Genomic DNA, 27,681 nt, shown 5'->3' with positions numbered 1-27,681 from the left:
TATGTGTGTCTCTTGCCTTATTGCTATGGCTAAGACTTCCAAAACTATATTAAATAGAAGTGGGGACAGTGGACACCCTTGTCTTGTTCCTGATTTTAGTGGAAAAGCTTCCAGTTTTTCCCCATTTAGTAATATGTTGGCTGTAGGCTTGTCATAAATAGCCTTTATTATATTGAGATATGTTCCTTCTATTCCCAGTCTCTGTAGGACTTTTATCATGAAGGGATGTTGGATTTTGTCAAATGCTTTCTCTGCATCTAATGAGATGATCATGTGATTTTTGTCCTTCAACCCGTTTATGTAATGTATTACATTTATAGATTTGCGTATGTTGAACCATCCCTGCATCTCTGGGATAAAGCCTACTTGGTCAGGGTGAATGATCTTTTTGATATACTCTTGTATTCTGTTTGCCAATATTTTGTTGAGAATTTTTGCATCTATCTTCATGAGGGAGATTGGTCTGTAATTTTCTTTCTTTGTTCTATCTTTGCCTGGTTTTGGTATCAGGGTGATGCTGGCCTCATAGAAGGAGTTTGGTAGAATTCCTTCTTTTTCTATTTCCTGGAAAAGCTTAAGAAGCAATGGTGTTAGCTCTTCCTTAAAAGTCTGGTAAAATTCAGCAGTGAATCCATCCGGGCCTGGGCTTTTTTTAGTTGGGAGATTATTGATAACTGTTCGGATCTCCATGTTTGTTATAGGTCTATTTAAGTGATTAATCTCATTTTGATTTAATTTAGGTAGGTCATATAGATCAAGGAAATCATCCATTTCTTTCAGATTTTCATACTTTGTGGAGTATATGCTTTTATAGTATGTCCCTATGATTTTTTGAATTTCTCTGGAATCTGTTGTGATGTTACCTTGTTCATCTCTGATTTTATTAATTTGTGTCTCTTCTCTCTTTCTTTTAGTCAGATTTGCTAAGGGTTTATCAATCTTGTTTATCCTTTCAAAGAACCAACTCTTTGTTTCATTAATTCTTTGGATTGTTCTTTTTGTTTCTATTTCATTAATTTCTGCCCTAATCTTTATTATTTCTTCCCGTCTACTAATTTTTGGTTTGCCTTGTTCTTCTTTTTCCAAGGCTTTAAGGCGAAGCATTAGGTCATTTACTTGCGACCTTTCTAATTTCTTAATATAGGCACTTAAGGCTATAAATTTACCTCTTAGAACTGCCTTCATTGTGTCCCAGAGATTTTGGTATGTTGTGTTCTCATTATCATTTGACTCTATAAATTTTTTGATTTCCTTTTTGATTTCTTCATTGACCCACTCATCATTTAGTAGTGTATTGTTTGTTTCCATGATTTTGTGTATGCTCTATAGCCTTTCTTGCTACTGATTTGTAGTTTAATTCCATTGTGGTCAGATAGAATGCAAGGAATTATTTCAATTTTCCTGAATTTGTTAAGATTTGCTTTGTGTCCTAATATATGGTCTATTTTAGAGAATGTTCCATGTGCTGCTGAAAAGAATGTATATTCTGCAGCCCTTGGATGAAATATCCTGTATATATCTGTTAGGTCCATTCCTTCTATGACCTCATTTAGTCCAGATGCCTCTCTGTTTATTCTTTCCCTGTATGACCTGTCAATTGATGAGACTGGGGTGTTAAAGTCACCCACCACCACTGTGTTTGGTGTTATCTGTGACCTTAGTTCTAGTAGTGTTTGTTTGACGAATTTGGGAGCCCCCATGTTAGGTGCATATATGTTTAGGATTGTAATGTCCTCCTGTTGGAGTGTGCCCTTAATCAATATAAAGTGACCTTCCTTATCTTTCTTGACTAACGTCGGACTACAGTCTACCCTGTCTGATATTAGGATAGCAACCCCTGCTTGTTTTCTAGGCCCATTTGCTTGAAACACCGTCTTCCAACCTTTCACCCTAAGATAATGTCTATCCTTTGTAGAAAGGTGAGTTTCTTGGAGACAACAAATTGTAGGATCCTGCTTTTTAACCCAGTCTGCAAATCTATGTCTTTTCGTTGGGGCATTGAGACCGTTGATATTAAGAGATATTATTGAAAGGTGTGTATTTATGTTTGCCATTTTTGTGTGTGTGTGTGTGTTACTGGTTCTACCTGTGCTCTCTTCAGTTAACTGGTATTTGAGTATAGCTTGTTTTTTCTAGGTTCCTTATATGTGTGCTTTTCCTTTTGTTCAGCATGGAGGATTCTATCAAGTATTTTCTGTAGAGCTGGTTTTGTCTTCAAATAATCCTTTAACCTGCTTTTGTCATGGAATGTCTTTATTTCTCCATCTATTTGAATGGATAACTTTGCAGGATAAAGTAACCTTTGTTGACACTTGTTATCTTTCAGAACTTGGAATATATCACTCCAAACCCCTCTGGCTTTAAAAGTTTGTGTTGAATAATCTGCTGTAATCCTGTTGGGCTTGCTTTTGTAGGTAACTTGATTTTTCTCTCTAACTGCTTTCAATATTTTTTCTTTGGTTTGTGTGTTTGGAAGTTTGATTATAATATGGCGAGGAGAGGTTCTTTCTGGGTTTTGTCTGGCTGGGGTTCTAAAGGCTTCCTGTATCTGTATTGGCACCTCTTTCCCAATTTGGGGGAAATTTTCCTCTATGATTTTGTTGAAGATGCCTACTATGCCTCTGGAGTGGAGTTCTTCTCCTTCTACTATTCCCTGAATTCTTATATTGGATCTTTTCATAGTGTCCCGAATATCTTGAAATTCCCACTCATACTTTTCTATAAGTTTGTCTTTCTCTTTGTTGGACTGCATTAGGTCTGCCACCTGGTCTTCTAGCTTAGATATTCTGTCCTCTCCCTCATCCATCCTACTGGTGAGATTTTCTACAGAGTTTTTTATTTCATTAACTGTGTTCTTCATTGCTAGTAATTCTGACTGGTTTTTCTTTATTATTTCTATTTCCCTATTTATGTCTTGTATTGCCTTTATTTCATTAAATTGGTGTCCTGCCTCTTCTTTGATTCCTTTGATTTCCTCTTTGATTTCCTCTTTGATTTCTTCTTTGATTGTTTTCATGTGTTCTTTGACCTCTTTGAACATATTTATAATTATTCTTTTGAACTCTTTCTCAGGCATTTCCTCTAACTCTTTCTCACTGGAGGACATTTCTGATGCATTAATACTTTTAGGTGGATTTATATTGTCTTGCTTTTTAGTGTTTCTTGTGTTATAATGTATATATTTTTGCATCTTGGATTAAGTTAATGCTTGGATTTTCTAGCTAGCTGTGTATTCTTAGCTGTATCAATTGAATTGATGTAATATATTTTCAGGGTAGGACCTTAAGGTATTAGGTGTGGCTCTTAAGACTCTCAGAGTATCTACAAAGATGTTCTTAGGGGTTGAGTTTCCCTGCTATAGGAGTATTCAAGCAGGCTGAGTGGAATAAAATACAGGTAGATTCTAAAATTTAACTAAACACTGTACACATTCAATCAAAAACAGCCCCGAGTATGTATGCAAGAGTAGTTATTATAATGACCAGATCCTCTATCAACAAAGAGGTTTAGATTTCTGGTCTGTTGAGGGATCCAAGTCAGCTTGTGACCAAGTGAGACCCTTCCCTGGTGCAATCCCAGTTACCTTGGATGATTTTGGTCTCAGTCAAGTTGCTGCCTGGGTCGTCGGGCTGCTGTTCTGATTTCTGGAGCTGGGCACTTGCTTTTCCTACGGGGCAAACCGAGCCGCTGCTGCTGCCTCTGCTGCTGCCGTAGCTGCCACCACCAGAGCCACCACCGCTGCTGAAGCTGCCGCTGCCGTGTCCACCGCCGCTGCTCCCCAAAGCCGCTGCTGCGGGATCTGCCGCTGCTGCCGCTCCTGGGTCCGCTGCTGCTGGGGCCGCTGGTACCGGTGCTGGAGCCGCTGAAGTTGCTGCCGATCTCTGCTCCTGCTTGGGTCCCGCTGTCAGCCCAAGTTGGCGCGGCCCGGTCCCCGGCCACTGCTGTGTTCGCTCTAGCTTTTCTTTATCCTATTGCCTAGTTAAGGAAGTCAGATTACAAATATTGCCCAAGCATTCATTCATTAACTTAGACATTTGTTCATTGAATAAATATTAGTGAGTGTCCACTGTATGCCAGGTATTGTATTGTTTTGACACATAGAGACAATGACTTCAGCAAATTTTTATTGCATGCTTATTACATGAAGCTGTTTTCTGAGTGTATGTGGTAGTTTGAATATAAGATGTCCCCTATAGCCTCATGTGCATGAATACTTGATCCAGTTGGTGGTGCTTTTTGGGAAGATTGTGAGCTTAGAAATTCTGCTGTCACTTCTTTGCCCTCCACCTGTGGGACTGAATTCATTGAGACTGCCTGACATCTAAAGTTTGAAATTTTTCAATTTGCTTAAATAGCAGTTACATTCTGGAGTCTCAGCCATTTTCAAGGCAAGCACTCATCGACATCATCAGGCTGCTCATTAGATAAGCTGATTCATGAACTTTACCCCATAAAATGGAATTAAAATTTCTCTGGGTAGTGTCCACATGCTTACAAGAAGTTGTAAACTCAATATTTTAATTTTTTTCTCAAATTTATGAATAGCTTTAGCATAAGAGAGAGTTTTGTGGATTATATTGATATACTTTCTAGACCCCTTAATAGAGACTATTACCTTGTGGCTGAATAAATCTTTATTTAGTACACAAAGTGACCATGTGGAAATATTAGTTCTAGAGATAGAAGTGGATGCTTTATTCAATTATACTTTTTAAAAACATATTTTATTTGCAAGGAGAAAGAAATAGTGTGTGTGTGAGAGAGAGAGAGAAAAAAATAGGTGCACCAAAGCCCCTAGATGCTGCAAACGAACTCCATTTTGCACATCTGGCTTTACTTGGGTACTAGGGAATGGAACCTGGGTTATTAGGTTTTGCAAGTAAGCACCTTAGTGGCTGAGTCATTTCTCCAGCTCCAGTTATCATTCTTATCCAGGGTATGCATGGGGCAAGACATATACAGAGGAAGGAAAGGAAATTAAAGAGACTATAAGAAAGGAACCTCCAGGTGAAAAGAGACCAAGTGGCTGAACTCTGTTATTAAAGATGTAGAAGCAGGACTCTGGAGGAGTGGCGGGAGATAACTTGGCAGATGCAGGTGCCTGAGGAATTTTTCTAATTTAAACATGTCAGGCGAATAATCTCTTTTACCTCATGGATATTCAGGAAAGTGGGAGCTGTGGTCAAGATTTTGATCAGAAAGGGTAGAGGGAGAGACACAATTGAATCAATAAGTTCATTTATATTAAATAGGAAGTACTTTGACTTAGCCATGGTTTCTTCATAGGATGATAACTATGACTAACTATGATTGTGAATTTGGGAAGTAATAATTGTTCCACATAAGAAACAGGTACAAACTGGTTCTATCTGCAGGAGTAAGTCCAGCCCACTCCATCAGGCAGTTGACTTCAGTTCTGCCCTTAGTTCTCCTGAAGGTTTCTTCTCAGTGACTACAGTTCTTTCACATCCTTTACCCTGTGATGTTCTTGAGCAACATCTACATTGCTCTATCTTCTGCAGCCATTGTGAGTGAGGTCAGTTCTGCCTCTTACAATCACTCCATCTCCATTCCAGCTGGAGAGAAGGACCTCTTTATCACCCAGATGCATTTTCCAAGAGCCTCCTCAATGACTCCCTTGTTTCTGGGCCTGTACCTCTTTCTTAAGTGCTGCATGCCCTCTGATGCTTGCATTTGTGTGATTGACATCATGTAACTGTGCTGCTTAAAGCTGCTTAGTGGAGACTTATCCATTTCAAATGAAGAACAAATTTCTTAGGATGGCATGAGAGGTCCTTCATATGCTTCCCTTTGAAGATCTTCAACAAGAATATGAACATTCTCCATGTCTGCCTCCTATTCTCTGTGTCTCTGGGCATTTGTGTGTAACATGCCATGTTCTCTCCAAATCGCCATGCTTGACCCTAGTCAGTGTTGCATTTTCAGGTCCTTTTGTTTTCTGCGTGTGTGTGTGTGTGTGTGTGTGTGTGTGTGTGTGTATTTAATTATTATTTATAAGGAAAGAGAGAAAGAGAGAGAGAGAGAAGGGGCATGCCAGGGCCTCTAGCAATTGCAAAGGAATTCCAGATGCATGCTCCACTTTGTGCATGTGGCTTTACATGGGTACTAGGGAATCAAACCCAGGTTGTTAGGCTTTGCAGGCAAGCACCTTAACTGCTGAGCCATCTTGCCAGCCCCAATCTTTTTTCTTAATTCCATGAAATTCTTACTAGGAATAATATGATTTATGATATCCTCATATCAATAACTATTGAATGACAGTAACATTAAATGTGTTCATTTTTTTAAATGTACTTTATTTATTTGAGAAAGAGGCAGAGGGGGAGAGAGAGAAAGAGAGAGTGGGCACGCTCCAAGGGCACCAGCCACTGCAAATGAATTCCAGATGCATGTGCCCCCTTGTGCATCTGGCTTATGTGGGTCCTGGAGAGTTGAACCGGGATCCTTTGGCTTTGCAAGCAATGCCTTAACCACTAAGCCATCCCTCCAGCCCCTAAATGTGTTCATTTTTATTAAGCAACATGATTTTAGTAAACATTGAGTTAGGTGTTAGGAGGGAAAAAAAGCACCATTGAGTTTCTACCCTTACAGAGTTCATGGACAAGAGGAGTTTGTGATAAATATGACAGAAAGTCATTCAACATGCTGAGGGTTATGTAAGAGCTATAAATCCATACAGATGGCGAGGGCCAACTTTCTTAGGGAGCTGGAAGAAACTTCATAAATCGGAGAGAATTTAAGGGGCCAGTAGGATTTGTCAGGCAGAGGGATGATGACGGAGTCTAGGCAAAGGGAATTGGCATATTATTATAGAAATTGGCTTTAATAATGATATTTTATTTAGTAATGTGGTTTCTGGTATAGTGGTGATGTCCTTCCCACTACAAGAAAGGACTTAACGAGTTAATGAGAATGATAATGGCTGATGCATGTTGCACACACTTACTCATTTCCTGGCTGGGGTGGGGAGTGCTTTCATGTTGATTCACATTCACTGCTTGGTTGCCTCTCTTTTCTCTCTGTGGGATCACATAGTTTTGAAAGTCGTTTTGCAAGCAGTGGTCTATGCAAGTTTCAGTCAGCACAATCACAGCTCTTTTAAACCCTGCTGATTCTAGCATTATTACCATCAGAAGCTTCTTGTGTAGAATTAAATGTACATAACATTCAGTGCTGATGGGTTTATTTGGGGTGTTTGGACATATTTACATTTGTGCTTAGGATAGCATCTTTATGCACTGTGACAGCAAGCTGTGAAATCCACCAGGAAACAGGTCTTCAGAATATTGGCAAGGTTTTCATGTTCACTGGAATCTCTATTAAAATAGCTTTGGAGTCTGTCTTCTGGAACACATATGTTCATATTAACTGATTACACATTATTAAAAAGATAACAGTTGCAACACATTTCTTGCTATATGACAAAATAGGTTTGGCTAAACTTTTGTTTCCTGAAGATAAAACAACAGTTTAGAGTTTACTTTAAAAATGTGAAATACCCCTGCAATGTGTACTATATCAAGAACCTGTCTCAAACATCAAATAAATAAATCAACAGATAACAGAGAGGGAGGGCGGGAAGGCAGGAAGAAAGGAGAGAGAGAAGGGGGGACAGAGAGAGAGAGTGAGAAGGAGAGATAAAGAGATAATTTTCTAATGCTCTAGTTACACTGACTGCAGAGGAAAATTACAGTGATTTGTTTTTCTGCCTTATAGCCTACAGCAATACTCATTTAATCTAGACCAGCCTATTGGGATGAGTTCTTTTTCCTGTGACACTTACTTGCCATGATTATTATAAACACTCCTAAAGCCACATATATAATAATGGAGACAGTTGGTACCTCATCTTCAACAACAGACATAGTAAATATAGTACCAAAAGCAGGAATTGGGTTGATTTGAAGACACTCAGACTTTCAAGGCATTCAAAGTGCACCACATCTTAAACACAGATTACCAGAGTGGTGTGATGAAGAACATGAGATTCATCAGCTTTGGTCATGTTGTGTTCTCAGAACTGATCTCAGAAATATGCTGTAACAGCATTTAACAGTCTTGGTGAACAAATGGATGGTCCCAAGAATGACTGATTAGTACGCACACTATGCCATGCCTCTTACTCAAATTAGTAGTCAGTGGTCCTTTTATTCCCTTTTGGAAGAAAGAAAATTAAACTAGTAGCTCTTTGCAATGCCAATATTAGAGAATCTCAAGAGAGTGAGTATAGGAGAATGGAAATATAGCCATGAAGATTTAGTAGTTACATTTCTTCAAGTTGGTAAAACAGAATATTTAAATATTAATGATTTGTATGCATATGTCTTTTCTATATTACTTCTAATAACCACGTTTCACTTTGATGTAGGACAATACATTTATTGTCCTGTTGTGGGGAACTATTCTTGTTTGACTTTAGAATGAAAGATGGAGGACATGAGAGCTGATCTGAGGTCTTTGTAGGTAGAAGCTGATTATCTGCCCACTCCCTGACTTCCAGGTAGCTCACCACCCCAAAGGGAACATGGCTGACAATCTAATTTCCAAAGCACAGCAATAAGTTCCTTTAGGACACATGATACAAAATGGTAACCATACCTCAACTCTGCCATAGTCATCTTGCTTTCTAAAATTGGCTCCCTTTCTTGTCTTTTTAAGACTCCTACAGCTTTAGGTCACCTTTAGTTGATAGTCTTTCATATTTAATTTGAAGACTATAGTAATGCAACAGGAACCTTATTTTCCTACTGCAAATATACTGACCTACTTGTCTATCAATCCATGCATACTGTGAACCTACTAGTATAAGTCTCCTGATTTGTATCTAAGGCCACGAGGCTATTCTTGCACTTGTGACCTGGGTCCTGTGGCTTCTTGCCCTCACAAAGGCCTTGTTTCTGCAATAGCCCCTCTTTTTGTTCTTCCCATGAAGGTTTCTCAGCTAGTAGAATTCCAACCAGCAGGTGAGTAGGATTTAATGTCTCTTATCCAAGACAGAAGCATGTCTGACAGACAACTCCCTTCAAGCTACAGCAACATTTCTCTGATATTTTTTAAATTTTTCATAGTTATTTATAACTATAATTTTCCATCACAGATTCTTTGAGTATGTGTGATTCCCATGGTCATAGCTCCAAACAAACTTTTAGTAAGTGTTCAAGGCAGTAGATTTCTCTTTTTTAGTAAAATCCAATAGCTTAAAATAGCAATTTTTAAAATTGCTCATGGATTGATTGATCTTCTTGGTGGTTAATATGGCCTCCTCTTTGCACACTCATATTCCCATATGTACTTGCAGGTAGTATGTCTTGGTTGATGTAGGTCAGGTACTATATGTTGGTTTGGCTGGTTCTAGAATGACTTGGTATGCTAAGGTTAACATCTTTCCTTACATTGACAGTCAGTGTTGAACCAGCACTTTTCATCTAGAAAACACTAGCCATGACACATTGGTGGCAATTCTTGACTTTTATTTTGGTTTGTTTTTCTGAGATAGTGTCTCACTATATAGCCCATACAAGCCTTAAACTCATGATTCTCCTGCTTCTGCCTCCCTAGTGCTGAGATTACACAGGCATATGTCATATGCCTGGCTACTTTATTGTTTTATATATGTATTGTAATATATAGAAAAATGTTAATCTTAACATTTCTCATTCATACAGTTTTTAGTCAGGTACAATGGAAATGAATGAGAACTTAATGGAGTAATTTTTATTGTGTAATCTTTCATCACTGAAAAGACAAAAATAAAGGTATAAAGAATTGAAAATATGCTTAGGATTTTTCATTCTATATGAAGACTTATGTGAGCAGAGATGCTAAAAAAATAAGCTTTTTATGTGACAGAAACGATTCTCAGATAGGTGAGTTATCTCTGAAATACAAGAAATCTTTTCATATGCAAATAAAGTAAAATTTGGCAGCTGTACCATCTGTGAAAATGTGAGAATTCTGGGGAAATGAGTCATTCAGTAACACAAAGAGATGAAACCACATTTGAATGTAGAGAAGTGAGAGCCATATACAGTCCAGGATGCCAAGAACAGCACATACTCCCAACAGTAGAACATTTCATAGACATAGGGTCATTGAGAAATTAAAAATACTATAGCAGTAAACGAAGGCAGTTGTAACTAGTGAATACTGCTCTTTGACATAGGTTCAATTTCATATGCAGAATTAAAATTCAAGTACTCAATAGAGATCCTTAAATTCTATACCATTTGTAGGCTAAAAAGACCTAGGGTCCAGGGATGGCTAGTGATTTGTCAGTGACATGGAGAGATGAGGCACAGGCAGAGCTGGATGGTTAGTGTGATGACACCCAGTGCTCATGTCTTTCTTCTGGGTGTGACACCACTTTACTCCTGACTTCTGAGAAGAATACTGTACCAAATTTAATGTATTTCTAAAGTGCTTAAGGCTCCAAATAAACCTGTGCAGACTCAGTTGACTACTTCTGAGACACTAAAATTTTAACAATAATATTATAAATGACACTATTTACTAACTTCTAATTGTCCTTGAATTAAAATTTATTCACACTTTATTTGAAAATCCATAACCTTCAGTATCCAAGATCCTTAATGATGCAAATATAGAATCTCCTTAGGATGGCAGCTTGGTAGGAGGTAAAGGGACTGTTGGTATCTATCCATTCTCAGGCCAAAGTCTGGCTATAACCACCCCACAAGCAACTCCACGTCAGGTTCTGAGATTTTCTCCTGTGTGCAAGTGGGCACTAATATCTCCCCCCGCACAAAGACAGACATAATATACACATTGAATTTACAAGATAATTAACTCCCAAGAATTTAGCTTAGTTATTACAAAGATACTGAAGTAATGGCATACTAACGCATTATGCTGGGAGTTTATTTTTTATATATATAAAAACCCAAATATCTATATTATCAGATTACCAACTTCTGTTCAAAAAATTACACTTGAAAGAGAATAATATTAGATTAAAGTGGGGAAAGTAGAATAGTTACCATATCCATTTTTGTTTTTATTGAGTTGCTTTTGCACGTGCGCATGCACACGTGTGTGTGTGTGTGATTTGTGAATCTATGTGTGTGCATGCAGGTGTACATGTATATTGGCATGCATGCAAGTATGTGCATATGCTTGTAGAAGTCAGAGGACAACCTTGGATATTGTTCCTCCAAAATGCTGCTCACCTCTTTTTTGAGACAGGTCTGGAGCATGCCAATTAGGTCTGAATTGCTGGGCATTGAGCCCTGGAGATTCATCTCTCACCATCTTCCCAGTGTTGAGATTACAAATGTGCACAAACATTTCTGACAATCTTATGTGGGTTCTAGGGATTGAATTTAGGTCTTCATTTATTGCCTGAGCTATCCCCCTAGCTCTGGGCTAGGTTCAAAGTAATTTGTAAACTATCATTTCTCTCTGTCTTTTCTTTATGCTGTTTTTAGAATGACTTTTTGAACTAGCAATAGCATCTTCCAATTTCCACATGAACTAATTAATTAAATAAAGTCATTGACATGTTTATTTGAAATGTATATAGGAATAATTATCTTCCCCTTTAATAAATTATGATTTAGGGTTTGGAAGATGGCTCACTGATTAAACAAACTTGCTTGCAAGCCTGACATCTTGACTTCAATTCTTTAGTACCCACTTACATCTGGATGAAAGTGGCACATGTGTCTGTAATCTCAATGAAGCCATAGCAATGCGAAGCAGTGTTAGGGGAATCTGGAAGCTTGACAGGTGCACATTCAATAGCAAAAACACTGGAGACCCTGTGTCAAAAAGAAGGCTTAAGTAAGGGACAAACACCTTGCTTGTTCTGACCTCTGCAATGCTCCATGGCATGCACAGCCACCAACACACACACTCCACAAACCATATATATATATGGCCCATACAAACATTAAAACATAATTTAACAATCACACTTAATATCATGTTTTCTAATTTGATAAAAATAAGAAATAAGAAAAAATATCATGATTGGATTCTGTTCAAGTGTTAAAAAATATGTTTTTCTGTACTCTTGCATCACTCCAAATTAAACGGTGAAGTCATAATTATAAACAGGAAGATGATACAATTTTATTTGTCTTCTGAGTTCAGTGTTCATATATGAGTTATGTTGCATGTAACTTTGTAGATATTCAATACATTTAATATCAACACTACGAATTTCTAACACAAACAGGAGGCCTCGCATGCCACTCAGCACACAGTGTAAGGTGTACTAGTCAGTAGTTCTGTAGTTCAAATGGATTTCTGGCTTTATGTCACACACCATGCTCAAAAGCTGTTGAATCACACTTTCCATGCACTTGTTGTAGCTTCCACTCAGTTCCTTTATCTTTTCTTGTGTCTGTCCTTCTATTTCGTCTGAGAGATTGCTCTGAGAGCCCATTATCTAGAAAGACAAAAGATAGAATTCATTATGCCGTATGTTAGGTTAAAATTGCTAAATTGCATTATTTTAGAGAATTCAGTCTATTATACTGATGGTTTAAATATTATATATGCTTTTGCATAAATTTTTTCAAAGAACAAGTAAGATCTGCAAGATCATCCATGTTAATGATGAATTTCCTAAAAATATAAATTAGACATATCATCCTTTTCTAAACTTCATGCAAGTTTCTAACTATTATACAATGCAGGGAAGTTATTTTCATGTATTTATAACAATTTCCATTCTATTCTCATAGCTTTCATTTTTAGTCTGGAAAATAATTGTAAAACTATTAAAACCACATTTCCTAGTATTTGAAGAGAAAAGGTATTGATTTTCTATTGCATTTTCTAAAATTCTCCAACTTCATTTTCTTTTCAGAAAGCTGTAGCCAAAATAGCCATCTAAGGTGAATAAATAAATATATATATGTATATAACATAAATATAATTATATTTATATTTACATATATAATATATATCATAAAAATATATATGTATATATGTATACAAATAAACATAATCTAGAATAACAGATCTTGAGAGTTGTAGTACAAACTGATTTCTTTTAGATAGAGATGAAGTTGTCTGTCTATTTACACCTTAATGGCTAAGCCATCTCTCTAGCCCTGAGTATTTTTTTAAAATACAAAATGCTTCAATATTTTCAAGAAAATCCCAATCAGTTCTTTTTTTTTTTCAATTTATTTATTTGAGAGCGACAGACACAGAGAGAAAGACAGATAGAGGGAGAGAGAGAGAATGGGCGCACCAGGGCTTCCAGCCTCTGCAAAGGAACTCCAGACGCATGCGCCCCCTTGTGCATCTGGCTAACGTGGGACCTGGGGAACCGAGCCTCGAACCAGGGTCCTTAGGCTTCACAGGCAAGCGCTTAACCGCTAAGCCATCTCTCCAGCCCCAATCAGTTCTTTTGTTTAGATTCATGGTCTAACTTTTATTTGTATTCATAAGATAGCACTTTCTGAGGTCAAGATTCATTTTTGCACTATAAATTCTGCTTCATTTAAAAAAAAGTTGTCTCGGGTAGCAATGATTAGTGAGGGAACAATGGATAAATAAATCTTTGAAGAACTCTTTGAAGAAGTAATATTAGTTGAAATATAATCCACATTGGGATGCTCACTATGTTAAGGGAAAGACACATATATTATCAACAGCTAAAATGCAATGACACAAAGAATCATGAAGGGTCGAAGAGGAAGATGGATCACCAGTTAAGAGCACTTGACATGCAAACATGAGGGCTTGAAAGGGTGTCTGAGACTGAGTTTGATTCCCCTGCCCTCACAAAAACAACAGGGCATGGCTATGCATTTCTGTAACTGAAGCCCTTTGGGAAATGGAGAGCTGAAAATTGCTGAGGTTTGCAAAATAAAACTGCAGCTTCAGGTTCAGCAAGAGACTCTGACTTAAGTGAACATGCAGGTGAGCAATAGAGGGAACATACAACTTCTCTTTTGGCCTCCAAATACGCTCTCAAAGTGTACAGGCACCTGTACATAAGTGCATGTACCGCATTCACACTCTACCACAGACATACACTGCACCACACATATTACATACACATACACATTCAAGAGAAGAAGGAGGAGTAGGAAAGAAGAAGGAACAAATAATGAACAGGCAGAAAACTGCTTTCTTAGGTCTCCTTCCAGACCTCCTAGTTTCCTTGGATTAATGATAATGAGATCCAGGGGCAATAGCCTGACATTGGAGACAATGCTTGGGGAGATGGTCTATATACGTAGCTCTACAGTGTGCTTGCAGTAGCACAGGCTGAAACATGGTGACTTTCCTGTGCATGCATATGGTTAACTATAAAATTGACTTGCAACTTTCATTATGAGAGTATAAAGAGTTTTAATTATTATACAAAGCAGAGAACAAATCCTGAACCAGACTTACATTTGGTAGAATTCTTTATGGTTAATAAAATTTCAAAAGGTTTAACCAAACCACCTTATGATCAGTTTTGTTATGACTTAGCAATTAGGATTAGTTGTCATATCAGAAACATCTTACACAGGACAACAAGAACTGGCTGTTGTTAATAATGGCTTTCTTGGTTCTAATACATCACAGTCTGACAGGGTCCTGTGAGAAGGCTAAGGTCACAGAGAAAGGCTCAGTGATTCGTAATTTCATCAAGTGTTTGCTGAGTGCCTACTATGGATCAGGCACAGCGTTAGATTTTGAATTTTCCTTTTCTAAATATAGATAGGAGGAAGTGATTTTTTTTTCTGACTGAGTCACTTTACCTAAGTACTTGTTATTTGAAGAAAGAGCCCATTTGATTTTTCTCTACAATTAGACCCTAGTTCTATCTGTGTTCTGGGTGTATAGGCACTAAGATAAAAGTTGTGTATGAAGCAATTTTCAAACTCCCATTCTTCATTTAGCAATGCCAGACTTGTAAATAGAGCTTTATTCAATTTTTAATGACACAAAAATATCACCTAAAGTTTGTTATTTACTTTAATCATGGTATATGAAGCCTATTGCTTTCTTTTATCCCTGTTGCAACTCATAAGGGAGAATGTTTTCTCTAAAATTTTTTTTGCAGTATCTTTTGTTGCTAAAAGCTTGATAAAATCTTTAAAAAGTGTTAGTGTAGAGCTGGAGAGATGGTTTAGCAGTTCAAGGCGCTTGCTTTCAAAGCCTGATGGACTGGGTTCAATTCATTGGCACCCATATAAAGCAAGATACACAAAGTAATGCATGCATCTGGAGTTTGTTTGCAGTGACCGGAGGCCCTGACACCCATCCTCACTATCTCTTAAATAAATAAATAAATAAATAAATAAATAAATAAATAAATAAATAAATAATGTTAGTAGTGGGCTGGGGAGATGGCACAGTGATTAAAGCACTCACCTGCAAAGTACTGGTTCCATTCTTCAGTACATAAAGACACATGAACAAGGTGGCACATACATCTGGTATTAGTAGCTAGATTCCCTGGTGTACCCTCCCTTCATTTTAAATAAATAAATAAAAACATTTACAAATGATAGTGTGGAAAAAACTATTTCCTGAAGTTTATTTTCATGGGGCTGTTTGTTCAGTAGGCATGCCTGTATGTACTCATGTGAGTGCATGTTTGTATGTAGGTGTGCGTGCATATGAGTGTGCATGCAGTGTAGTCCAGAGGCCCATGTCAGCTTGCCTTCCTCTATTGCTCTCCACCATATTTATTGAGTCTAGGGCTCTCATTGAACCCAGAGTTTTCCAATTAGGCTAATATAACTAGCCCATGACCCCTAGGGATACCCCTGCCTCTGCCTCCCAGTGTTGGGGCTTCAGGGGCACACCACTATGAACACTCAGCATTTATGTGGGTTCTGGAAATATGAGCACAGGTCTTCAGGCTTGCTGTGTTCTTAACAGAGTAGCCATCTTCCCAGCCCTGTTTCTTCATAGTTGAATGAAAGTTCTGCTGCTGATGGTTCCCAGGAACAAAGGAGATCAGGAGTTACTGGAGGAGTTGACTACTTTGTAGGTTTCTTTGAAGCAGGCTCTTCTATGTAGGCTGGATGGCCTTGAAGTCCTGGTCTCCTTCCTCCATTGCTGCAGCTCTTGCTGGGGTTCCAGGTTTGCACCGCACCAGAGAACTTGAAGCAGTATCATCTTTGGTAATTTGTATATCTTGGGTCCACTGAAGGAGACTTAGCCTAATGAATTTTCCTACATCTTAGCATAAATAGAATTTATTGATTCCACTAACAAATGATAATACATAAAAATATTTTTTCTTATTAAAATGTCTGTTGATAATCCATGCTAAGAATATTTTAACAAATCCTTTCAACTTGTACATCTGAGATTGTGATCGTGAATACTTACTATATATAAGATAGAAACTGTTAATTGGCTTTGTGTATGACAAAAATGCCTTGGAACTGAACACTGTGAGCCACCATATTTCAGACTTAGTTGGACGCCCAGCCTGGGCTACACTGCAGCTGCTGAGCCCCAGCACTACTCTCCTATATTCTCCCTTGTACCTGTGTCTCAGCACTTAACCTGCCTGTGCCTTGGAGCAGACCTCCCCCTCACCTTGGATTGCCTCAGTCGGAACTCCTTCTCCCTCTGCATTCTGTACTGGTCCGTTTCTGCCATGGCTTCTTCCTTTGCTTGCTTCAGTCTCTTCACCTTTCCTGAAATTTCACAACAGCAGCATAGAAGGAATGATAGTTCTTTTTACAACATACAAAATTTGCAAATAGTTTAAAAATCATTGGAGAGTTTTTTTTTTGAGACTATTTAGCATGTCAGACTTCATTAAAACTATATTAAACCTTTTCTTATTTTTTTCTATTGTATTCTTTAGAGTATGGAAATGACAACTTTCTTTCACACTTACGTGTTTAAATAAAATATCTTCCCATTTACTCACAGCAGTAACAGTCAGAGAACAGATTTTAGCTGTCACTTACTTGAAAAAGACATTATTTGGTCAGATTTTCTGTCCTGACTTGTTGCCAGGAATCCCTCAGCCCACACCAACTGTATCTGATTTACCTCTGGCAGGTCTCCAAACGCTGCAAACGTGCTGATCAGACTGTATGCAATGACTTTGAATGCTTTAAAGCATTTTATTGGATTTTTTTTCCTTACCATTTGTTACTCTAGAAAGTCTGATTAAGCTCCACAACACATCAAAGTAGATCTTTTTTCTTTTCTTTTTTGCAGTAGCATTCTCAGAGAGGGACTTGAAAGAGGCTGTAAAAGCAATTGTTTTTAATGGTTGGGAGCTTTAGCTAAATAGCTGCCTTTTCCTTTTATTAAGAGCAAAGGTATAAACCTTCAGCCAGCAGAGACAGGGCAGATGAAAGTTTTAGACAAATACAATTATACTGGGGTCATTAGCTATGCACCAGAAGACATTTCTGACTTCTGGAATAAGTTTTGGGGCCTAAAGACTACTATTAATTTCTGCTGTGTACCCACACTGTCCGTCTTCAGGGGATTAGGTACTGATGCTTTAGAATCAGTAAAATGCCAAGGAAACTCTGAAGTGTATTGATTTGTTTCTCTGAATCTATTGTCTTTGGATTTCAGTAAGCTACCCCATTCTTTTGCTTATTGACAGATATTGAAATTGATAATGTCTTAAATTTTTATTTATTTTATTTTTAAAGATGGGGTCTAACTCTAGTCCAGGTTGACCTGAAAATCACTCTGTAGTCCCAGGCTGGCCTTGAACTCACAGTGATCCTCCTACTCTGCCTTTCTGAGTGCTGGATTAAAGGCTTGTGCCAACACACCTGGCTTAGTTAAGATTTTTATTAACAGTGACATGGCGCAAACATTGAATTAGATAAGTACCATTCATTAAGTAGCAGGAAAGAAAGTAAATAAAAACTTCTGTCACCTGTATTTTGTATTTGTCACCGTGGCATTTCTGTTATATGTAGATTGCTTTTAAATTTCTCTCCCTGCTAAGGATGAATTGCTTTGATAATCACTGAGTGTGTGTTTGCAATAAAGAGATTCACTAAGTAATACCATGATTTCATCTCTCTTCATTCCTATCAACCTTGAATAGAATGAGATAACCCTTCTTAGAACAGATAATTAGTTAGCTCTATCTTCACTCTTTTTTTAACAAAAAAAAAAAATACTTATTTATTTTTTATTTGAGACAGAAAGAAAGGGGGAGAGAGAGAGAGAGAGAGAGTGACAGAGCCTGCCAGGGCCTCTAGCCATTGCAGATGAATTCCAGACATGTGCACCACCTTGTGAATCTGGCTTACATGCGACCTGCAAAATCAGACTTGGGTCCTTAGGCTTTGCAGGTAAACACCTGAAACATTAAGCCATCTCTCCAGCCCTATGTCTTTACTCTTTGAAAATATTTTGGTCAGTATTTATTCATGTGTGCAAGTGCCAAAGCCTGTATGGAAATCAGGGAATTTTATTTTATTTGGGGGAGGTGAATGGGCACACCAGGGCCTCAACCACTGCATTAGAACTTCAGAGGCATCACCACCTAATGGGCATGTGAAACCTTTTACTTGCCTCACCTTTATGCATCTGGCTAATGTGGGATCTGGAAAGTAGAATATGGGGCCTTAGGCTTCCCAGACAAGCACCTTAACTGCTAAGTCATCTCTCCAGCCTCAGGAAATCTTTTGGAGGTCCTCTTCTATCTCATTTGAAGTGGAGTCTCATCCAAGTGAGACCTCATCTCACTTGACCCCTGTGTTCACCAGGCTGGCTGGTTCATGAGCTTTTGCAAATTGTTCTTGCCTCTGCCTCCCATCTTGCCGTCAGTGTTCTAGGATTATAGAAGCCTTTCATGGCTTCCAGCTTTATGTGGGGCCCAGGGATCTGAACTCAGATACTTAAACTTGTGGCAAGTGCTTTATCCAGTGAGCCATCTCCCCAGCCAATCTTGATTCTCTCTCTCTCTCTTTGATCCAAAGTCCAAGACTTGAGGGTTACTAACTAATAACAATGCTTAACTTTTACCCACTGACTTCAAGCTGTCTTATAGACTGTGATTCCTTTAGGACCTTCTACTTCTAAGAATTTTGCATCAATGAATGTACCCTAGTCACAGAGACTTTTCACAGAGAAGACCATTCCTGAATCCTTGGTTTCTTTCTTATCATGCCTTGTAATATCAATAAAATTAGAACAAAAATACCAAATGTTAATATACTAACACTTTTTCTAGTAATAGTCAGTTGTACCTACAATAATCTTACATAATATACCATGCATAATATTATGACTCCCCACCTTCATTGCACAATATGTTAAAGTACTAGACTCAAAGTCATGACTATGGTGTATTAAAAAAATAATAAAAGAAAAAGCTCTGTGAGCCCTCCTTCTGAGCAGAATCCCATGCTCACTAAGAGGCTTCTCACACAGTGACAGGCTCAGAGTGTGTCTGAATCCCCTGTTATGGCACCAGTCACCTGCTGGTTTTCATTCGGTTAAAGAGGAGAGCCACAGGGAAATTGCTGCTGGCACAGCAATTTTCTGGATAGACTCGGCAGCTGCTGCTGTGTGAGAGCCTGCATATGCTACACCTGATTTAATCCAGTGGAAGAAATGGGAGCCTAAAGCCAACTGTTTGCTTAGAGGTGGAGCAAAATGCAAGTGTCAAATCCACTCGTATTAACCTCTCACTTGATTCCTTCTGTGTGTAGGAAGATTGCCAAATTTTGAAATTATACCTACTTTTTGTTAAGGACAAAAAATATAGTTGCTGTAACCCCAGAATGGTTCAAGTTTTTTATTCCCAATATATTCTTTAGCCAACATAGAAGTAATCATATAGAACAGTCCAGATTTTATGTATAATGGTTGAATTTATGGGCCCAAATTATCTGTAAGGAAACAGGATTATCAGACCAAATGTTCTAAAGTTTTGTTTGCATTATGATTTTGTATAAGGCTTGAAAAGGTGCTACAGAGTGGTCCAAAAGAGGATGGCTTTCCTTTATTCCATCTTTATTCATTCAGCATTTACTTAACATCTTTTGTATAAGCAGAGAGCCAGAAAAAGATGGACAAATGCATATTACATGGTTCTTATTATGAAAAAGAAAGCAGAGATTCAGTACATATTTTAGAAATATGCATATGCTGCCCCAGCTCCAAGATGAGTACTGGCTTTAAATAAATAAAATTGCCAAGCATACAAAATCCACTGTGGGAATAATGAAACAGAAATGTTGTCTCTGCTTGTTCTGCAACCATTGAAAATGATATCTGTGGAAATTTCTACTGTTAAGGTTGCAGATCACTTTTGCGTCTCCTCTACTCCATTCTTATTGTCATGTCTTATTTTAGCAGTGTAAACAGATCTAAAAAGGATAGTTCCATTATAGAACTCTCTGGTGGGGAAGGTCAGGAAGAACTGAGGAGGCAGCCCAGAGTACTAGAGAAATGGATAAGACATTCTGAGGACTGGAAAATAGCAAGAAGGTCTGATATAACTAATTTTGGAGGCTTTGCAAATAACTCCACCTGGATAAAGACACAGCCATTTTTTTTTTTAATGACTGCCCTTTGTTTTACAGTTCTGTTCCACTCTCAACCCATCATTATTCAGTGACATCCTATAGAGTATTTTGTGGGGTAGGAAAGGGAGGGAAAGTATAGGGGCTAATGTCCAGAATATTTGTGGAGAAAGGATTTAAAAACTCAATCAGGAACAAGTGAAAACTGAATTCTGAGTAAGATATAGAGGCTGATGTTAAAAGACAAACTCTAGTTTCCTGCCTAGAATAGGCCAGGGAACAGTGTGTCCCTGGAAGCAAATCTGCTTGGGATATAGACAGTCCTCCTTTGCTGTTTCAGTTGTGAAATGTCCCTTAAATCTTTTTGTTTTCTGATGGAGAAGATGGAATTTCTTTTTATCATTATAAAAAAGCATCATAATTGCACATTAGGCATTACTTGGAATAAGAAAGAGCTCTGTAACCTTGGGCAAGTTAGAATTTCTAATTTCTCATCTATAAAACAGAAATAATAATCTATGACATAGGATCCTTGGAAGGATTAGCAAATACTTGACAGATAGACGACAGCTAGCATGCTAGCTAAAGAAGGAGAGAGAAGCAAGGGCTTGACAATGAATACTTCTTTAGGGAGTCTGAACCGTTTTTAGAAAAAAGGTGGAGAAAGAAGGTGGCAAGTAAGCCATGAATTTGAAGAAAAGTGCTCAGGCTGTCACCAGGGAGGCTCCTGAGCACCTTCCCAAGGAAATCTAAGGAAAGGTAGTCAAAGAGCATCTGGAGTGCCAGGTCTGCAATCTGGAAGAGAGGCAGAATTGCATGTCAGTTATCTGGGTCTGCATATGTGCTGACCCAGCACTGAAGTTTAGAAAACAAATATCAAGGTAGAATATAGAAAGAGGAGAAAAGGGGGCTAAGGTCTTAACTTGGGGAAATAGCTAGACATGACATTGAAGAAAATACAGAAGATAGAGAGCTAAGGAAACTGAGCGAGAATTGAAAGGTTCAGCCAATAGGAAAAAAGCTCCAAAGAACTGAAATGAGGCATTTGGTCAATTAACATTATTTTATATCTTACATATGATGAGACCATTCTAGATCTCTGGATATGGCATGTTGTCATGGACTCTACATTTTGAGTATAGCTTAGGAGAAAAATCTAGAAAATATGAAGATGACATAGCAGGAATGTTAAGACCTATGGAGAAATAGTAAATTGAAATTAATATGGACACAGTCTTTTGGATAAATAATAAGCAAGCAGAAACTTGAAGGCATATGGCCATGCTGATACTTAAATGGAAGTCTAATCTGGGCAGAAGGAACAGAAAGAATCCTGAGAGGTGAGGTATAATCAGAAAATAACAAAATCAAGATGGCTAAATTTTTTATGATATCAAAGAGGTATCTTAGATCTTTGAGATGCAAGAGCCATGCAGGATTCTTAGCTAAGTTATGACACAGCAGTGAATATGATTTCTAGGACTGTTTGCTAGGTAGAGTGGAAGTTAACATGAGGATAACCTTTAGCAGATAAGGGGTATAAAGGGTCTATGTACTTTGAAGGGGATGAGAGAAAGAGAAGAATCTATGGTGATCTGAACATTTTTCATTGTGGGTAGAGCCAAGAAGGTGATTTTGTTGAGATACCTATTCAGGAGTGATGCTCAGAAAGCTGGTGTTTATCAAATTTTGAAGTTCAGAGAAACAACTAAGTCTGCAAGAAGTTGAAGATCATTAGCACTAGACTAAGATGTAAACTGGGTCTTAAAGCAGATCACCTAGGAAGTATGTACAGATATAGAGGATAAAAGTGGAGACCTAGTGCTAGTTATTGAGAAGATATGGGTTAACCATGATGTAGGTATCCCAAAGCCAATTTAAGGAAGAGTTTTGAAGACGAAAGAGAATCTGACTGCAAGTTATTGAACTAATACCAGGTTGCATGGCTCTGGTGTTCTAATAAGAAGAGCTTTGGTGGCACTGTGGGAACAAAGGTTCAGGGGAAACTGAAATGAAAAATGTAGACCTAGCAAACTACCTTGGCAAGTTTTCATCAACAAAGTAGAGGGAAAAAAGTAATATAAGGACTTAAGGTGGTCAAGCGAATTTGAAATTTGAGGGCATTACTGGTGTCATTTGTTCTCTCACCCCAGGATATGTCAAAGACCGCATTTTATAAGCCTGTGATATTTTTTTGGGGGGGATGGGGTTATGCAGATATGATCAAGCTAAATTTAAGTTTCAATGGATTATGTTGGGTCTTAAATTTCATGTCTGGTGACCTTGCAAGGAAAGAGATTTGACAAAAAGATACAGAGACAGAACATAGGAAGGGAGATCATGGAGGCAGAAATTAGAATGCTGCAGCTACAAGACAATGCCTGGTAAGGTTGGCTGGTACTACCAGCAACTAGAAGGGAGGCATGGATGGCTTTGCTTCAGAGTATCCAGAAAGCTCATCCCTGGTGGCCCTTTGCTCTTGGACTTCTGGCCTCTGGGACTGTGAAATACTATTTCTGTTTCTTAAAGATACCTATCTTGGGACTGAAGGGATGGCTTAATTGCTAAGGTGTTTGCCTGCAAAGCCAAAGAACTCAGGTTTGATTCCTCAGGACCCATGTTAGCCAGATGCACAAGGGGGCTCACACATCTGGAGTTCATTTACAGTGGCTGGAGTCTCTGGCGTGCCCATTCATTTTCTCTCTCTCTCCCTCTTTCTCTGTCAAATACATAAAGAAACAAAAAGTACCCAGTTTGTTGTGATCTGTTACAGCAGTGCTAGGAAACTAATTCAAAAGTGCAATGGCTGGCATAGGAGCAAAGGCAGCTGGGTACTGGTGGTAAGTGCAGGCACTACAGCTAAGTGGAAGGAGTATGCTCCCAAATGAATGGCGCTGCCTAACACATCCACGCATCAACAGACTGTGGGCACCTGATAGGGTATGGGGAAATTGATACTTTGGGAATATTTGGTGATTTCTGTGACTAATAATAAGTTTGGTTCTGTTCTACTTAGAAAAACTGGTTTCTTAAGGTTGGTAACATTATGCTAAAGCCGACCTAATTTGAAGAAGGCTATTATTGTATCGATTTTTAAAACTAAACCAAACAACACCCTCTTTGTGACTGTGGTTACTATTGAGCCTCCCTTCTGACTCTTTCCCTTCATGTCCCTGTTTTCCTTGATGTCTTAAGCTACTTTTCCTTTCTTTATATTTTCCCTCAAAAATTGTAATAAATGATTTTGTGTAGGCCCTGGAATAAATATAACCAAATGCTATTCATAGTCAAAAATGTCCTGCAGTTCATTTATTATTACCCACTAAAGAGGAAAATGCCCTGTTAGTATATGGACTGTAAAGAAACAGGAAGAATTTACAGGCCTGCAAAACGTATAAGACATGACCATGAAACTCTAATGTAACAAATTTCATTTTATTAGTTTATTAAGAGTCATGTCTTCACCAATGAAAACATCAACTTGGAGAGTGAAGAATTTATTAATTCAAGGTGCTTGTTTAAACAATCCTGATCAACTGCAGATTTGGAAACAAATGGGTGATTTGATGACTTAAAAATTACTGGTAGATGATATCTTACATACAAACAAAACTAGACTAAATGAGTATGTTAACCAGTGTATTAGCTAATTGGAAAGCAGAAATCTTTCTTGTATGTCTGTTTGGCCAGGAAATAATTCAATGAGAGGTTTAGGTCAAAAGAGGCCATGCTTAAGAATCATCAAGATTACCAGTTTGCTATTCTCTAGAGTGGAATTCTGTTTATGATTTGGAGGAATATTAATAGATTGGATTTTCTAGTTACTGTCATGCACAAAGTGGTACCTTTAGTAATTGGTAAGTATTAACTCAGTCACTTATGGCCCCATTGAGGTAAGAAGGTTTATAACTCTCATTTCTACACAAACACCATTTTCTATAGTTTGAGAAGCAGGTGACTTGAATGTTTATCTGTGGTAGAGGTCACAGTACAGATTAGGAAATGGTTCAAACACATAGGTTCCTCATGTTCTTTATATTTTTAAATATATTTATTTATAAGAAAAAGCGTGGGAGAGCGCCAGGACTTCCAGACACTGCATACTCCAGATGGATGCACCACCTTGTGATTCTGGCTTATGTAGGTACTGAGGAATTGAACCTGGATCTTTAGGCTTTGCAGACAATTTTCTTAACCACAAAGCCATCTTTCCTGCCATTTATGAGCTTTAAAAATATTTTTATCTATTTATTTTCAAGGGGAGAGAGAGAGAGAGAGAGAGGGAGAGAGAGAGAGAGAGAGAGAAAGAGAGGGAGAGAGAATGGGTATGTCAGGGCCTCCAGCCACTGCAAACTCCATATACATGTGTCACCTAGTGCTTGTGCATCTGGCTTATGTGGGTACTAGGAAATTGAAGCTGGGTCCTTAGGCTTTGTAGGGAAGTGCCTTAACCACTATGTCATCTCTCCAGCCCCTTTATTTGCTTTTGAACATCATGCATTTGCACATTTCAAATGAGCAGGGTTTGTGTAGAGCTCCAGAGTTACTTGCTCATATTTGCAGTTGTATTAATCTTATAAAATTATCCCACATTTTAGTCAAGAATATCTCTAATCCCCCTGTTGATGACAGAAGTTGAGTTTCTAATCTAATTCTGACTGAAGTTCACTACCCAGATCTGGACCTTGGGGCATGTCTATAATGTTCCCTTGTAAAAATGTAATGTGGCTTGCAGTAAAACACTACTTTTGTGGTTCGATTAATGAATAATTTTGTGGGCAAAAGATATTAACTCCAAAAAAGATAATTTAAAATAGTGTAAGCCGACTTGATGCCATCTACATGCAGAGAGGCTGATTAGCAGGTGTGTAAGAGTTTTAACTAATTAACATGACCATCTATGTTCAGTGAACAGAAGCAAATATCTGAGCTGTCTAGTCATCTTGGCAGAATCTGTCAAAGTCTCCTGGTATAAAAAAATGTACATTCATGGGCTGGAGAGATGGCTTAGTGGCTAAGTGCTTGCCTGTGAAGCCTAAGGACCCTGGTTCGAAGCTCAACTCCCCAAAACCCACGTTAACCAGAGATGCACAAGGGGGCGTATGCTCCTGGAGTTAGTTTGCAGTGGCTGGAGGCTGGAGACCCTGGTGCACCCATTCTCTCTCTCTCTCTCTTTCTCTCTCTATCTATCTGCCTCTTTCTCTCTCTGTCTGTCACTCTCAAATAAATAAGTAAAAATAACAATTTTTTAAGAAGTACATCCAGAACTTGTAGCAGCAGTAAAAAGAATGAACTCAGATGGTTTTCCTCTACTCCATACCATTCTTCTATTAATATGTGTAACATATACATTATAATGCATATTAAAATAACTATAGTTTGCACTGTATACATAGTTTTCTTATCCTTTAGTTATCACCATTGGCAATTGTACCATAAAATTCTACTTCCTAAAAGGCAGACCAAATGGCTGAACCTTCACCAGGCCCTTACAGGAAACACCTGAACCACAAGACACTGGAGAGGGTAGGATCAAGTCTAACCTAAATCCTCTATATCTTCCCTCCCTCCCTGTCCCTCTCCCTCCCTCTCTCTCTCCTCTCTAACTCCTATATATTTTGTTGATATAGCTCTCTTAACAGATTTTCTTTTGAGGTAGGGTCTTACTCTAGCCCAGAGTGACCTGGAATTCACTATCTAGTCTCAGGGTGGCCTTGAACTCACAGTGATCCTCCTACCTCTGCCTCCTGAATGCTGGGATTAGAGACATGTGCCAACATTCTTGGCTTTCTTAACAGATTTCTAAATCTACTTGCAGACACAAAAGTATATATAGGGCAAAAATCGGGAAGATGAATGAAAGTCTTAATTATTATAAATTAAACAATGAATTGATGTGATATAGAATAGTAGAGAAATATAGGGCTTAGATAGCCAGAGTTCAAGATGTAGATCTATAACACACATGCAAATTATGTAAATTCATATTCTTCATTGGTGGGAAGTCAGACCTTATTCAACTTTTGTCTCTACCACTACTCCTATGTGACCTTGAGTAGACTGAATAATGTCTCTGAGCATCAATCCCTTCCTTTTCAATGAAGGTCATTATGAACAGGAAAAAAAAAAAATTAGCATGGTGACTGACACCATATTTGCTATTTTCTAAATATAACCTTGGGCTAAGCTAAAATGTCAGTTTCTGTACACTTGAACAAGAAATAGTGTCAATATCTTATTTATATAGCTGATGTAAGTATCAAGGAGAGTATGAAGTTCAAGTTTATTGATGACATTCACATGTAAATATATAGATATATGTATGAAAGAGAGAATATAATATAAACATTTAAAGTACTGAGATTGGAAAGCTATAAAGAGAGGGATGAAAATGCACTACTAAATTCTAGTACCCCATTTTCATGGAAATAGAAATTGATGCCTACACAGAATTAGTAATCAGCACCAGTTTACTCTCTAGAAGCAAATTCAGTCTAGATGATGTTTGCTTCTTAAACACTTCACACTTTTGTGAAGCTGAGCATGGCAGCATTGGAGGCATTGCTGAGCCACGCTTAAGACCAAATTTCCACTACCTTAATGTCTATGAGCTGCTCATGTAGCACATGGCTCCCAGAAGTATGGAAAGTAGGAACTTCATCCTGCTACAGTGGTGAGGGACATATGGCTGGCTGGCTGTACTGAACAGTCTGTGATTTCACAAGGAAGGTGGAAACCCCAGAGTGTAAACTCTGCTTGCTAGAGAGACCCACATTGTCTCCTCCCCCTCAGCCCACTGCCATGTTTTGTGCTCTGCCCCTCACAGGTGACACTTACTCTTCTTGGCTTCTTCCAGCTTGTCCTTGGCCCGCTTTTCCGCCTGAAGAAGCTGTTGAATGCCCTGAGACTGACTGGTCATGGTGGCTCTCTCTGTCAAGTGTCCTCTGTGGAAACTGGCCCAGTTATCCCCTGAGGATCAGCACACAACTCATTTTGTTGTGTCAACAGTGAACACATAGGTATTTGGTCCAAACTGGTCTGACTGTGCCAGGTAGTTGGGTGTCAAGGAGAGTCCAAGGTGGCATCTAGAAAAACAAGTTATGACAATATTAAAAGTTGATAACTCACTATTTCTGTAACTTTCCTTTCCATATAACAAGGTGATTTGAATCAATTAATAAGAATTGTGTAAACTGTCTTTAGGAATACT

General features: G+C 38.2%; 1 protein-coding gene across 1 annotated transcript; it reads right to left on the bottom strand.

Moving 5' to 3' along the window:
- Positions 1-10,541: 10,541 nt before the first annotated feature.
- Atp6v1g3 (ATPase H+ transporting V1 subunit G3) lies at positions 10,542-27,454 on the bottom strand. The gene is made up of 3 exons (XM_004659533.2): positions 27,309-27,454; positions 16,549-16,649; positions 10,542-12,430 (listed from the first exon to the last, which is right to left on the bottom strand). Exons 1-3 carry the CDS (start codon positions 27,388-27,390, stop codon positions 12,257-12,259), a joined length of 357 nt encoding a protein of 118 aa, XP_004659590.1. The 5' UTR covers positions 27,391-27,454; the 3' UTR covers positions 10,542-12,256.
- Positions 27,455-27,681: the final 227 nt, after the last annotated feature.

The sequence above is a fragment of the Jaculus jaculus genome, chromosome 1 (genome assembly GCF_020740685.1).
Source record: "Jaculus jaculus isolate mJacJac1 chromosome 1, mJacJac1.mat.Y.cur, whole genome shotgun sequence".
Taxonomy (NCBI): domain Eukaryota; kingdom Metazoa; phylum Chordata; class Mammalia; order Rodentia; family Dipodidae; genus Jaculus; species Jaculus jaculus.
Note: the sequence above shows the minus strand (reverse complement) of the source record. Positions and strands in the feature narration are given on the sequence as shown.

Bases quoted from the DNA above. Each gene is read 5' to 3' on its own strand.
- Atp6v1g3 (XM_004659533.2), bottom strand. From the start codon at position 27,390: ATGACCAGTCAGTCTCAGGGCATTCAACAGCTTCTTCAGGCGGAAAAG. The intron at 16,650-27,308 runs GTAAGTGTCACC...GTGAAATTTCAG, and splicing joins GCTGGAAGAAGCCAAGAAGA to GAAAGGTGAAGAGACTGAAG. The intron at 12,431-16,548 runs GTGAGGGGGAGG...TTGTCTTTCTAG, and splicing joins TCCGACTGAGGCAATCCAAG to ATAATGGGCTCTCAGAGCAA.